This window comes from Balaenoptera physalus (assembly GCF_965194825.1).
Source record: "Balaenoptera physalus genome assembly, chromosome: 7".
Classification (NCBI taxonomy): Eukaryota; Metazoa; Chordata; class Mammalia; order Artiodactyla; family Balaenopteridae; genus Balaenoptera; species Balaenoptera physalus.
This window is the reverse complement of record NC_138886.1, coordinates 80,383,740-80,399,454: the sequence shown is the minus strand read 5'-3', so window position 1 is coordinate 80,399,454 and position 15,715 is coordinate 80,383,740. Positions and strand designations below refer to the sequence as shown.

Below are 15,715 nucleotides of genomic sequence, written 5' to 3'. Positions count from 1 at the left end.
CAGGGTCCTGAGGCACCTCCATGTCCTGGCTCACTAGTAGACCACCAGCTCTGCTGCTCTTTCATTGGCTGCTCTTTCATTGGCTGCTCTTCTGGGGGTAGGAGGCCAGGGCCAGGGCAGAGGAAGGGGCTTTGGGAGTTGCCTGAAAAGCCAGTTGAGCAGGTGGATTCTTTTTTGTGTGTGTGTATGTTGATTCCTTCCTTCTTTTCTCCCTTCCTTCCTTCCTTCCTTCCTTCCTTCCTTCCTTCCTTCCTCCCTTCCTTCCATATTTTAACATCTTTATTGGAGTATAATTGCTTTACAATGTTGTGTTAGTTTCTGCTGTATAACAAAGTGAATCAGCCATAAAATGTTCCTGACAGAGCAAGGGGAGGAAATAGGTAAAATACTAAAATGTGATCCCTCCAGCTTGTCAGGCATTAGGGAAGAGACCCAAGATTTTGGAGAAAGGCCCCAATAGGCACCCCTATCTGAATACCCCACCTGAGAATCTGTTAGTGTATGTCTCATGTGAATGAGAAAAAGGCACCCTCTGCAGGTGGAAGCTTTTAGCCCACACTCACCCCTGAGTCTGGGGCTCATGTAGGTCACAAATGTGCAACCTTACAGGGTGGGGACCCTGTTTCTCACCAGATCATGAGGTTCTCTAGAACAGATGCTATTTCTTTGGTTCTCTGACATGTACCCAATAAAATTCAGTGTACCTGGAACATAATAGGATCCCAATAAAATTTTGTTGAATGAGAAACCTTGTGTCATACTTTGAAAGCATATAGGAAACAACTCTTTCTGTTGCAGCTGGATTTAACTGTCAAGCATGTGGTCTGTGGAGGCTGCATCTGGCTTTTGGAAACATTCTGACAAATATCCTGCTGCCATTGTCTATGAGCATAGTATCTCTCTCTTTTTTTTTTTTTTTAAACATCTTAATTGGAGTATAATCGCTTTACAATGTTGTGTTAGTTTCTGCTGTATAACAAAGTGAATCAGCTATACGTATACTTATATCCCCACATCCCCTCCCTCTTGCATCTCCCTCCCACCCTCCCTATCCCACCCCTCTAGGTGGTCACAAAGCACGAGCTGATCTCCCTGTGCTATGCCGGCTGCTTCCCATTAGCTATCTATTTTACATTTGGTAGTGTATATATGTCCATGCCACTCTCTCACTTCGTCCCAGCTTACCCTTCCCCCTCCCCATGTCCTCAAGTCCATTCTCTATGTCTGCGTCTTTATTCCTGTCCTACCCCTATGTTCATCAGAACCATTTTTTTTTTTAGGTTCCATATATATGTGTTAGCATTCGATATTTGTTTTTCTCTTTCTGACTTACTTCAGTCTGTATGACAGACTCTAGGTCCATCCACCTCACTACAAATAACTCAATTTCGTTTCTTTTTATGGCTGAGTAATATTCCATTGTATATATGTACCACATCTTCTTTATCCATTCATCTGTCGATGGACACTGAGGTTGCTTCCATGTCCTGGCTATTGTAAATAGTGCTGCAGTGAACATTGGGGTGCATGTGTCTTTTTGGATTACGGTTTTCTCAGGGTATATGCCCAGTAGTGGGATTGCTGGGTCATATGGTAGTTCTATTTTTAGTTTTTTAAGGAACCTCCATAATGTTCTCCATAGTGGCTGTATCAATTTACATTCCCACCAACAGTGCAAGAGGGTTCCCTTTTCTCCACACCCTCTCCAGCATTTATTGTTTGTAGATTTTTTGATGATGGCCATTCTGACTGGTGTGAGGTGATACCTCATTGTAGTTTTGATTTGCATTTCTATGAGCATAGTATCTGTTATGGATCGGAATTAGTGGAACATAAAAATGTTCATGTCTTCCCACATAACGTTCCAGATTATCAATCTTTGCTAACAAACAAGGTGATAAAGGCTATTGGGGTTTTCCATACCTTTTCTATGAAGGATCTATTTTTAGGGGGATTATTATCTTTGGCCACCAGATGGCAGCGTTTGAACAATAAAGTCTTAATTTGTCCTTTTTTTTTTTGCAGGGGGGAAGAAGTTTTATGTAACTTTTATATTTTAGAATCAGTGTTTTAAAATAAAATATAGAGGGGTTTTAAAAATAAGGTTTATGTGTGTTTAACTGATCTCCTAATTAAGATAGAAGTTTGACAGAAAACGAGGGTGTAGGTAAGAATATAAAACATACATGATTGATAGAGGAGGCCATTTGGCTTGGAGGTTAAATAGACTCTAAAATTGGCTAGAGCCATGGTTGAGGTCTGATTCTGGCACTTAACAGTGGAGGGTCTTGGACATGTCAAGTACATGGTAGGCATTGAAAAATATGCTATCTCGTTTCCTCCCATTTCTTAAGTTGACCCCAAGGTTAGTAACTCTTGTTCTCATCACAAGTATACCTGGAAGCAGCAGTGGGAACAGACATTTCTGCTGGGCATAGCTTTGAAAAGTGGCATCATTTTTACACTGACTTAATTCTCTGATGGTTCGACATTAGAGGAAGCACTGTCAAAGCGAGATGGTGATCCACAGAGAAGGTAAAGGGCTGTGTGTACATTTTTCATGGGCCAGTTTCCCCCAAAGCCTCTTTCTGATAAAAGAACCTAGCTTCACCTCTGTCCTCCAGCTCTTTCAATGCTTCTCTCTTCTAAACAGGCAGAATAAGTGCCCCAATCTCAGATAGTACCAGAATATTAGAGCTGGAAAGAACTTTACAAACCAGGGCTCCTGACGTTTTGAAGGAGTCACAGGTTCTGAGAGGTGAAAGCTATGGAGTCTCTCACCATACATACATTTTCATACAAATCAATTATCTATCGATTTCGTAGGGCAGAGGTTCTCAGCTGGTGTGTGTGTGTGTGTGTATGTGTATGTACATCCCTTTGACCCTGATTATTTTGAACCATCTGGTAGGGCATTTTTCCAAACCACATACAGAAATTCACTCTGCTACCAATGGGAGAACATCTAATACTGTGTTTTGCGGGCAGAGAAATGTTTAAACTCTTGCCTCAAGAGTCTGTTAAAATTCTTTAGTCTAGTAGCCTCTGATATCCCATTGAGTCATTTGGGACACAGAAGTGATTGTTTTAACACCAGTGACAAACGTAAGTCTTTATTAAACACCAAGAACGCTTATATTCCCAAACTCATGGTGGGAGAATATATACTAAAATGTTAATTAGTGGTCTTTTCTGGATGGTGAGAATGTGGGTAACATAAATTTCATTATGTTGTGAATATTTCTAATTAGCTACAGTAAATATGTTTCTGGGAATGTGAGAAAAACCAAGTTTTATTTAAAAAAAGTAATAGTTCACAAGGGAATGCAATCAACATTCAGTTAATTTATATTAATAACTGGTAAAGCCAAAAATGGCTAATAATTTTAACAAGTCATATCACTTCTCCAGTCCTCTATAGATGGAAAGACATCCTGCAAGGCCAAGTTCCAAGCCTTTAACAGGTTCAGTTGGGCCTGAGAATGACACAGATGAAGGTAATTCATGTTCTGGATCTGATTTCCCTATCACTAGATTTAGAAGACTAGATTTTCTCTGTTTGCCCACAACCTCAATCTCTGTTTCTTTCACAGAGATATCAACTACATTTTGTTCAAAATTGTTGTACACAGCAACTTCCTATTTGTATTTACAAATGTCTTTCAGCAGCCATTGAAGTCCCATGATTTCCCTTGTGTTATGTTGATGTGGCATGTTATATTAGGTTTCCAAATATTGAACCATCCTTGAGTTCTGGGAATGAACCCTCTTGGTTCCTGAGGGCTACTTTTTCAGTGTTGACTTGGACTCCAGGAAACATTTTTGATGGGGTGGGATTGGGAGATAATGTTTATAGGTTAGTTCATGTGTGAGTGCTTTGTGGCCTGGAAGCCAGACTTCAGACATAAAGATCAGGATAAGTGGAGGAGCAAATAGGACCTGAAAATCAGGAGGAGAATGGTCAGGACTTTGGCTTCAGATATCCTTTGTGGTAGAGAATTCAAGTAATGAGAGAAGTGGAGAGGCAACAAAAAGAAGTCAGGGAAGCTAAACCAAACTACATAATGAAAAGGGAGGAAGAGAAAGAAGATACAGGAGGTGAACATTTGGAGAAGACCTTGAGTCATTTGGGAAGTGGGAGCTTTTTTGAGTGGTCGGGAGAACTAGGGAAGGGAGGAGGAGATTTTGGAGAAGGGTTACTCTCCCTGATGTGACCTGGATCCCCTTTAATAATTTTTGAGAGTTGAAAGCAAAGATTATATACGTCATCTTTTTGGGGGGGGAAATTTTGATTTCTGTTGTTTTCTTTCCATTTCTCATATCTTGCATTTTGTGTTTCTTCCTTTTTTCTTGATTGTATTTGCTGAATGTTTGCTTATATTATAAAGTGATATTTTTCAGAAAAGTAGTTCTTGCATTTGTTAGTTACTTTCATGATTGAACTTTTTAAATAATGAAAATATTTACTGCTGTGAATTGATTGCTGGATTGGATCTGAGACTTACGGAGACTGCCTTGGCTGTTGATAACAAGGAAATATTTAATCTAATTTTAAGACTTGAACCATCAGATTTCCTTGTGTCCATTGAGAAGGCATATGTTCAAGATGCTAAAGTGGAAGTGGTATGTTTATCCCTAGAATAAGACTTTGTTCCTTGTACATGTCACATGTATTTTTTCTTTGTATTTTCTTATAAATGAGTAGTTGTATTCAGGTGCTCTCATCTCCTTTCTCCCTACCTGTATCACAGCAACAAAACAATATGACCTAGGCAAGGATCTGCCATTAGTCTTTTATACTTTACTGTGATTTTAAACCCCAGTATTCTCTCCTTCAGATAGGAATTTGCATTTCAATTCTATTTGTACAACAAAAAATTTTGTCCCCAGTTAAAGGATTTTTAATTTTAATGAAGTGCAACTTATTATTCATTCCCCCCCCCCCCCACTCCCCCTGCCCCAAGTCATGTTGTAAAGTCATCACCAAACCCATTGTCACCTAGATTTTCTCCCATGTTATCTTCCTGGAGTTTTAGTTTTGTATCTTATATTTAGGTCTATGATCCAGTTTGATTTAATTTTTGTGACAGGTGTAAGGTCTGTATCTAGATTCATTTTTTTTTTTTTTTTTGGTGAATGTCCTGTTACAAGATTTTTTTTTAATTAATTAATTAATTTATTATTTATTTTTTGGCTGCATTGGGTCTTTGTTGCTGCGTGCGGCTTTCTCTAGTTGCAGTGAGCGGGGGCTACTCTTCGTGGCAGTGCGTGGGCTTCTCATTGTGATGGCTTCTCTTGTGTGGAGCTTGGGCTCTAGGCGTGTGGGCTTCAGTAGTTGTGGCATGCAGGCTCAGTAGTTGTGGCACGTGGGCTCAGTAGTTGTGGCTTGTGGGCTCTAGAGTGCAGGCTCAGTAGTTGTGGTGCACGGGCTTAGTTGCTTCGTGGCATGTGGGATCTTCCCGGACCAGGGCTCAAACCCGTGTCCCCTGCATTGGCAGGCGGATTCTTAACCACTGTGCCACCAGGGAAGCCCCTGTTACAAGGTTTAAAGCATTATCTGATGGGGATATTTTTTGATATGAAGTAAGCATCTCTTTTCTCCCCTCCCAATGTCCCACTTCTCTGATAATGAGAATCTATGATTAGAGAGAAGAAATTTCAAGGGAAAAGAATACAGCTGCTAGCAGCAAGCCATGTAAATTAGGGAGACTAGAGTGAGAGACCTCCACTCCCCTTCCAACTGTTTGTTTTTCTTCCTCTGACAGTTGGCAGGGGTGGGGTTTGGAAGCCACTGCCTTCCTGGGCTCAATGTGCACAAACATTTCTAACTCCAGCATAGCCATCAGCAGAGGCCCCTCACCACTTGCCTGTGCCTGGCTGCCAGTTCACAGGTGCTACAGAACAGAAGCAGGGTTCAGAAAACCACGCATTTGCCTCCGTATTGCTGTCCCAAGCTCACTTCAAGATTCTGGGGGAAATGAGCAAGGGCAGCTACCACCCATGTTAAGTGTAAAAAGTCAGTTCTTTGTAGAAGGCATGATTGAATTGTCACAGTTTGGAAAGAACTTGTCACAGTGTGTGATCTGCCCAGAGGCACTCTCCAAAACACCGCAAAATCCTCCAGGAACCCTTTCATCTTTTTGAAACCCCAGTTTGCCAGGCTGACCTGCCGAGCATACTGTTCTGTAAAGGCAGAGCTTGTCTTCCAGTTGCTGGTGGCGGGAGGAATACCAGAGGGGAGTCTGCTTTTTGAGAAAGAGATGACCACTCATTTGTGAAAGGGAGATGGGCATAGGGAGCGTTAGGTTGCCCAGGTGTGTGGGAGAGCAGTGAGGACAGGCATGTCTTTGGGGACAAAAGGAATTCTCAAGCTGGGTTTGCCCTGAGAAATGGAAACTGGTCTCTTCAAGATAAGATTTTTCCCCTCCTCTAGGGGCCTGGAAATACGGTCTGCTGGGCATAGAGGGAGACACTAAATAAACAGCACTGAGGCTCCCTTTGTGACAATCACCAACCTTGGCAGCAATGCCATAAGGTAGGTGGGTTCAGTTTCACTTTGCTTGAGGAATTTAGTTTCAGTTTGCTTGAGTGGTTCTGGGAATTCCCTGGCGGTCCAGTGGTTAGGACTCTGTGCTTTCACTGCCGTAGCTTGCGTTTAATCTCTGGTTGGGAGGAACTAAGATCTCGCAAGCCGTGCAGCGCAGCCAAAAAACAAAACAAAAAAACAAAACAAAACAAAACTCAGAGTGGTTCTGTTCCAGACCAAGGTAGTGGGTGGAGAATAGGGAATTAGAAGCTAGAACTCTTCCCTTATGTCCAGGTGCCTCCTCACGTATTCACACAGAACATCTCCCTTAAACCGGTTACTGAGCCTTAACTTTCAGTCAAAGTATGTTAGAAGGCAAGTTGAGAATGACCAAGCCTGGCTGAGCTGAAGGCAATGAGTCTGAAGGCTGGGGCATCTTATTTGAACAACCTGACTTCTTCCCTCAGTCCCCTTCATAAAAGCATGTGCTTCCCATCTCCATCCTTCCCTTCTAACCATGTGAACAGAGAAAGGTGAAAGTATAGCTGAAAAATGACTTACTCCAGTAAAACCTCTGCTGCTACTGAGCAAGGGGAGGTGGAAAGGGCAGAGGAGAGAGACCCAGCATGTTTGGCTGTTTGGATCTTCCCTGCTCTGGCTGGCTTTTCGGAGTCTCAGTTTCCTTTATGGTAAAATCAGGTGTTAAAACAGTGAGAAGTAAGTGAAATAAAGTATCTAAAGTGTCCAGTACAGGGCCTGGCCCCCTGGATTTAAATTTCCTTTTCTTCCCCCCCAGCGACGAGGTGGAATGGACGGGCCTGCCTGGAAGTAGGTACCAGGCAGGTGTGGACTAAGCCCCCCAGGAGGGGGCAGAGGAGAGTGGGCGGGGTAGGGGCTTGGGGCTGCGCCTCAGCACATGTGAAGCTCTTGCCCACTTCCTCCCTCCCCTCTCCTCCCATGGAGATGGGCTGAGATAGCAGAGCCACGTCTCTGCATTGAGTGGGGGGAAGAAGCCGAGCCAGGATCCTCACCGTGAGAACGCCCCTGGGGCTCTGAGGCATCCTTGGCTTGTTGGTGTAGACCAGAGGCTGCCCATAGGGGCTCAAGCCAGAGGAGGTGGGGAACAGAGGAGACCGTGACCAGGAGGGAGTCCTGGGTCCCAGAAGGCTGGGGTTAGAGGAGGGTAAGCCCCAAGCCCTCCCCCAGGCTCCTGCTGGAGACTTTGAGGCCCTTGCTCTCTCACCAGGGTTTTGTGTTGGGGACTACCTGAGGCAGGAGTTGCCGGGGTGGTGGTAGTGGTGGTGGTGTGGGGACCTCCCTGGGGTTTGGAGTCATGGAGGGCGCAGAGAGGCCTTCTCAGAGAGCAGGAGCTGCTTGCTCATCGCAGGGACCCGGGCTTTGCAAGATCTGGACAACGAAGACTACACCTGCTGGCTGCTGCTCCGCCTGGATGGACCAGGGCATCATGCTGGACTGCGGGGGGTGAGTGCAGCTTGCTGGGCAACCCACCAGGGCTGGACTTGGATGACCAGACGCTGGGCAGTGAGGAAGGGGCCCCATAATATCCTCGGAGCTCCAGGGCCGCCTGTCTAAAAGTGATTTTAACATCACCTCTTGGCAAAATACCTGTGCCTTTTCTATCCTCAATGACCAGTACTGATTTTTCTTAGTCTCTCATGTTAACCAAAACAACCCACATCCTAGTTGCTGTGTTCAAATGCCAGATCTACCACTTAGCAGCTGTGTGACACTGGCAAGTTGTTTAACTTCTCTGATCCTCAGATTTCTCACCTGTAAAACAGAGACAAAATAGGTCTACCTTGTAGGATTGCTGTAAAGTAATGACAGTTAAACACTTGGTATATGGTCACTAAATAACTATGATGATTATGGCAAATAGTGGTCTTCTAAGGAAACTTTCTTGTAGATTTGGTCTAATCTATTCATTGGAATTCTTGGTTTCTTTTCTGATGTAAGGAACTGTACAACATGGAGGCTCTCTCTGCTCTCCTGCCCTTGCCACCTCCCTTGCTCAGTGGCAGCCGGCTTAGGTGAGGAGGTTAAGAAAAGATTCATTTTGGTAGATGCCAAACATATCTTAGGACCAAATAAAACATTCTTGACAAAAGAAGTCACTTTTAATTCAAAAGAATTTTGAGAAAGGAAATAATTTAGCCCCTCCTCCAAAGATAGGAGCTAGCAGGGTAGTTTCTATATTAATTAATAAACTGTTATGTTTTTAAAGTGGAAAAATAATCTGACAGGTGACAATTTTAGGTGAATTCACTTCACAGTTGTTTGGAGCAACAGTCAACTTCAAGATTAAACTTTCAGTCACTTGGCCAGGTACGGATTAACACTCCAAGTCATTTGTGGTGACTAAGGAAAGTAAACGTTTTGTATAATTGTAAACACCTATCATTATCATGGTATCCACCTTCTGGGTCCTTTCCTCCTGTTTTCCGTGTATTCTATCCCTACAAAACCTGTGAGGTTTTAAACCAATGTGACTAATAGCAAGGACAGTCAACAGGGCATCCTCTCTCCTTCTGTGGCTCATTTTTTCCTGGATGGGGCTACTCTATACGCATAATATAATTGTGTTTTATATTTCACCTTATCTACTCCTTTAAAATCTGAGGAGGAGTTATCAAAACGAAAAGCAAAAGACCTTTGAAGATGAATGATGCAGGCAGATACTTTGGACTTTGTACTGTAATTAAAATTGTTTCTGAATTGCTTTTTAGTTTCTCATCACTGTATTCATATGGCTTCTGTTTCTTGAGAGAAAAACCTAATTTTTGTCTTTTTAACAGAATTACCTAATTGCACAGTCATTTTCAACTGTACAAAAGCCCACATTAACAGTGAGCCAAGGGAAATAATTATGACTCGCAGACTGGGAAGAGGTAAATGATCTGATATGTAGTTCTTGTGCTTGAGGAATTTTAATTTGACATCAACAGAAAGAGCATTCTTCTGAAGAAAAAGATCTTGTAACTTAATTCACAGTGTGCTTAGCTATAGACAGTTCTATTGACAGAATTCGTTTAATGTTTTTCTGATTCATTTGGTGCTTAACAAAGGACTTTAGCTCTTGCCTCTCAATTCATTGTTGTATGGTTGTTTAATCTTAATTTTTATTGACTGGTGAGATATATAAAATAATTATAGTGAGAGATTTTAGTATGTATATATCAAAATTGAACATCTCCAGGAGACAAAGAATAAGTAAGGACATAAAGGAATTGAATACTACAATAAGTAAGCGTGTGTGTGTGTGTGCGTGCGTGTACACGTGAGCACCCAGGTGTGCACTCATGTATAGAGGAGAAAGACTCACATCCTTTGAATAGAGAAGATATACTCCCCCCATACGTTCATGGAACATTTAAAATAGTTGATCCCATATTTGACAACAAAGAAAATTTTGATACATCTTTGTGTTGTTTCACTTTGTGCAACAATCGTGTATTACGTTTATGATTCAAAAAAGCACCAAAATAAAAACAAAATTAAAAAAATGTGTTTCTTCTATTTCTAATGTCTAGAACAACGTTTGGCACATATTAGGTACTCAATAAATGTTGGCTGCATAAATAAGCAAATGGCTTTTAACATTCGTTGAATACCTGCTATGTACTAGGCACTGGACATGAGGCATTGCCTTTTGGCTGTGTGGCCTAAAGCCATTTGAGTTAAAAGGATTTGGGTATATCACAGAGCAAACCATGTGCACTCAAACATAACTAACAGATCACAAGTCTGCAGTTATTCCTTTAGCCCATACCAGGGGCTATATCTGTTCTCCAACTGCATCTGCTGAGGTGGTTTACTTCATATCTTTGATATACAGGTATATGTTTCCCACACTTCACGTAATAATTTACAGAGTGAGGGAGGTGTGATAAGGGCATATGGAGTAGGGAAAGCTCTCTGATACTGAAGATGCTGACTGCATTAGGTAACTCTGACATCCTCTCCAGCTTTACCAAGAATAATTCTTCCATCTCCAGTCACACTGGCTCTGTCATCTGTTTACTTATGATCATTTTTTACTTGTTATCTGGAAATAGGTTCTTTTTTCTTTTAAAAATGCTTCTTTTCAAAATATTGGCTTAGTTGAAGGGGCTTAGTTGAAGGGGCTGAGTTTCTGCTGTAATTGCTGACTTAATTAATTGTAATAGACACACCCTACTGAAGTACTGCTCACCATAACAAGCACTTATTTTTAAAGACATTTTCAATCAAGGAAAATGAAGAGCCCATAACTGGATTAGGCTATTCACTGTTTTTTTATTAGACATTTGCTTACAGTTTGGAAATGTTTGCTGCCCATAGGCAAAATTAGCATCAGTATTAAAGGTAGTACATTTTTCTACCCAATAATGTGTTGTGCATCTTCTTTAATAGTAGGCAGAATAGTAGGGTATCTGTGTGTTTTTTCTCTTTTTTGCTTTTTAAAAATGATCAGTTATTGAGAGCTTGGTATGTGTTGAGCCCTGAACAAAGCTCTTTAAGTAAATTATTTTAATCCTCACAACAATCTTATTAATTAGGTGTGATGAAGAAACCAAGGCAAAGTGAAGATAAATAATAAAACTAATAACAGAAATTCTCTCTGGCTTCAAAGCCCATGCTTTTAACCACTGTGCTATACTTCTCCTGTCTATTGCATGGTCATATTCTGGAACTTGCCTTCTTCTAGAACACCTCCATTTTAGAAGACTCAAGTAAAACTCAAGTATCCTGATCCCAGCCCTCAGTTTTTTCATAGTTTCATTTCTACTATCTCTGTTTTTCAGCATCAAGATTTCCAGTCCCTTGCTCTTTCCACTTCCTCCCAGTTTATCGGTCCCATCTTGGGCTTTCTTTCTTCTCCATGAACCCTCATGTTTGATCACCTAAAATATTCTCCCACAAATACCCCTTTTATTTTTATCCTACTGCTCATCCCACTCTACTGAATCCCAACCCTGGATCAGTGCCACAATTTGCTTCCTTTACTCTTATCTTCAGATTAGTTAATCAATGTTAGAAAAAAAATCAGTAGATCTTGCGATAAACCTTGCAGATTGGCACCCCCCCACATCTATGGCCTTGAACCCTTGTTGGGCTCTCAGCACTCTCCTTTCATTCTGTTGATTGGCTGTTGTCAGGTTCCTCCTTCATTGTCTTCAATAAATATTCGATGTCACTACCACTGTCCTTAAGGTCTCACTTACCTTACTCTTAGCTGACTATGTTTTCTCCTACTTGATCAAAAAACTGAGGCCAGTAAGAATTATCTTGCTCACTTTCCATCCCCCTCACTGCCGCTCGTCTACATGCATACAATTCCTGACTCCCTTCCACAGGATAAGGGGGTCCCTCTTCCTGTTCAAATCCAACTCCTCACCTTGACCTCAGGTCTAAGATGGAAGCATCTGCACTCTGGGCAGTAGGATGTAGAGTCAAGGACCCACACATACTGTTTCTTAAGAAAATTCCTGGACCCTCCTTCATGACTCTTCTCTATAACTCCATGGCCAGCATTCATTCACATGCCACAGGTGACTAAGCTCTAAGGGAGGTTGTGAAATATAATCTTTATTTTGTGTAACTACACGCCCAATTAAATAATAAAATTTTATTATTATAGAAGCAGCACAGAATGAGAACTGGAGATATTGAACAGTCTCTCTCAATGTTCCTTGCACATGAAAAAAGTTGGGTTACCTCTCTTTTTGTTCTTGACATATTTGTTACTTATTTTGTAAATACTTAACAAACTTAGACCTTTTAATTTTGTTTATGGTGTCTCTCATCATACAGAGGTTTAAAATTATGTAGCCAAATCAGGCATTCTTTCTTTTTTCTTCATTGTTTCTAAATTTTATATTTTGCTTAAGTAGGCCTTCCTCATCCATATGTTCTCATATTTTCTTTTGGTACTTTTTTACTTTTGTTTTTGACTTTAGGTCTTTATTACATTGGCATTTATTTTGTGGTATAGTGTGGGTAGGGATCCGTGTTTATTTTTTCAGTTTTTAGCTAAATACTCCAACTCATTTATTAAACAAGCCTTCATTTCTTATTCACTTGAAATGCCACATTTATGGTGAGCTAAATTTTAATGCATATGTGAGTCTATTGTGGATTCCCTATTCCACTACTATTGAGCTGTTTGTTACTAAACTCATACCACAATTTTCATTAATATTATTTTGTAGAATTTCTTTATTCTTCCTTCTTTTTCTTCTCCTTTTCCTCCCCACTTCTCCTCCTTTCTCTTCCCTACTACCATTTCATCTAGCCAAGCTTGTATGAGGCTTCTGTGAAGCTGAGGCAAACTGACACAGTATCCAGCTTTATTTCCTTAACCATGGAATCTTTGTCCCTTCCCTACTCACCACTCCCCCATTCTTTGTTGCCCATCATTACCCCTTCTAGGTCTTGCTGAGGTTGGAAGGATTGTGGCTTGTAGTTAAGGCTTGTTCTTTGTACTTCCTCTTTCTGATCCTTTGGACCCAGTGTCTGTGTAGAATCTATTTCTCTTTACTGCTGGATTTAAAAACTTTCTCTAAGTTCTCTGAAGATGTGAAAACATCACTGACCCCAGTATATGTGGGTTCACCTCTTCCTTTATTTCCTCTTTTATTTATTTTCTTTGACTGAAGCTCTTCTCTGAATTAGTGAGACGTTGAATCTCAGAGTCATGTAGCACATGAATGAGTTACATGATGCTCAGTGGTCCCATATGGCCATACAGCCTTGGACACAGTTTGGTGCTCAAAGTTTGTCTGAACTTGTTCTGGGTGCAGATAATATGGAAGTGCTGGTGTTTGTCTCAGAGTGACGAGAAATAGGCATGCCTCTCCCTAGGGCTCTCCCTCCTGGGGCTCTATGCACTACTTTGCTGCCACCTACCTTGACTTTCTCTATGGTCATGGCTTGTTTGACCAGTGTTCTTCTTCAACATTTTATTGACTCTTTAAAAAAACCCCAAAAAACCCCAAGACAAAACAAAACAAACCCCCAAAACAAAAGGGACTCCCCTGGCAGTCCAGTTGTTAAGACTCCATACTTCCAATGCAGGGGGCGCAAGTTCAATCCCTGGTTGGGGAACTAAGATCCCACGTGCTGGGTGGCACAGCCAAAAATACCCAACATTTTATTGACTTTTATACAGTTACTATTCCAGATGAACTTTCTCTCCAACTAGTCAGATTTTATTAAAAAATCTCATTAGGCTTTTGACTTTGATGGTTTTTAATTTATCATTTAATGGGAGGCATATTAACCATGTTAACCATATTGGATCATCAGAACAGATTCTGATGACAGGAGCTGGGGCTCTAGTGGATATTATGAGTGTGTGTGTATGTTTATAGAATGATGGTGGTGGTGGGAGATAAAACATGGAAGGCTTTCCTTTATAGTGTGATTTCAATAGGAATTTTAGAGGAAAAAGTAAATTTACTGTTAGTCAGCTCTGATGAATTTTATGAGATAAAACAATTTATATGTAAAAAGGAGTCAAGGCCGAATAAGCCAATACAGTTTGATTTACATCTAAGTGCTAATATATTATAAAATCACTGAATGCACATTGAAGAGTTGCCATAGTAATAGTGATTTTCATGAAATGATTTTGGATACTAGATTCTTGAGTGATAGCATTCCTTGTTATTTGCTTCAAGGCATCTTTAGCTCTCTGTCCTTCTCTCTCTTGTCTCCTTGGAGGATAAACACAGGAAAGGGACAAGTACCTGGTACAATTTTTGATTTCAATTATTTGATTTAAAATTTGAAATCAATTTAAAACTCATCTAAGCAAAAAATATATTTATTGATAGGATTAAAGGACGGTTCACAGAGTTGAAGGAAATGTGGAAGAGGGGACCTTCAGAGGGGTCAGGAATATGGAGCAACTCTAAGAACCTGGGAAGCAGTAGTCATGACATAGCCTCCTCAGGGCAACCAGAATGATGAGTGAGCTCGTACTGTTTTCAGTCTTGTATCCTTATATTCAAGGCTCAAATTCTAGGAAGTTTCTGATCTGCTTTGTTTAAAAAAACCTGTACATCTTGCCACTTAGAGATTGGTTCAAGATGGCAGAGTAGAAGGACATGTGCTCACTCCCCCTTGTGAGAGTACTGGAATCACAGCTAACTGCTGAACAGTCACCAACAGGAAGACACTGGAACTCACCAAAAAAGATACCCCACATCCAAAGACAAAGGAGAAGCCGCAATGAGATGGTAAGAGGGGCGCAATCACAATAAAATCAAATCCCATAACCACTGGGTGGGTGACTCACAAACTGGAGAACAATTATACCACAGAAGTCTACCCTCTGGAGTGAAGGTTCTGAGCCCCACATCAGGCTTCCCAACCTGGGGGTCTGGCAACGGGAGGAGGAATTCCCAGAGAATCAGACTTTGAAGGCTAGTGGGATTTATTTGATTGCAGGACTTCGACAGGACTGGGGGAAATAGAGACTCCACTCTTGGAAGGCACACACAAAGTAGTGTGTTCAGTTTCCCATAGGAGACTGAACCAGACCTACCTGCTAGTGTTGGAGGGTCTCTTGCAGAGGCAGGGCATGGCTGTGGCTCGCTGTGGGGACAAGGACACCAGCAGGAGAAGTTCTGGGAAGTACTCCTTGGCGTGAGCCCTCCTGGAGTCTGCCATTAGCCCCACCAAAGAGCCTGTAGCCTCCAGTGCTGGGTCACCTCAGGCAAAACAACCAACAGGGAGGAAACTCAGCCCCACCCATCAGCAGACAAGCGGATTAAAGTTTTACTGATCGCTGCCAAACAGAGCAACACCCAGCTCTACCCACCACCAGTCCCTCCCATCAGGAAGCTTGCACAAGCCTCTTAGATAGCCTCATCCACTAGAGGGCAGAAAGCAGAAGCAAGAATAACTACAATCCTGCAGCCTGTGGAATGAAAATCACATTCACAGAAAGATAGACAAAATGAAAAGGCAGAAGACTATGTACCAGGTCAAGGAACAAGATAAACCCCAGAGAAACAATTAAATGAAGTGGAGATAGGCAACCTTCCAGAAAAAGAATTCCGAATAATGATAGTGAAGATGATCCAGGACCTCGGAAAAAGAATGGAGGCAAAGATCGAGAGGATGCAAGAAATGTTTAACAAAGACCTAGAAGAATTAAAGAACAAACACCTAGAAGAATTA

General features: G+C 41.5%; 1 protein-coding gene across 1 annotated transcript in view; it reads left to right on the top strand.

The window, feature by feature from the left end:
- Positions 1–15,715, top strand: part of LOC309663576 (uncharacterized protein) — a 117,015-nt gene that overhangs the window by 7,069 nt on the left and 94,231 nt on the right. The window contains exon 2 of the mRNA XM_082467657.1: positions 3,412–3,497. Within this exon, the coding sequence (XP_082323783.1) occupies positions 3,422–3,497 (76 nt within the window). The 5' untranslated portion in view covers positions 3,412–3,421. The remainder of the gene's footprint in view (positions 1–3,411; positions 3,498–15,715) is intronic.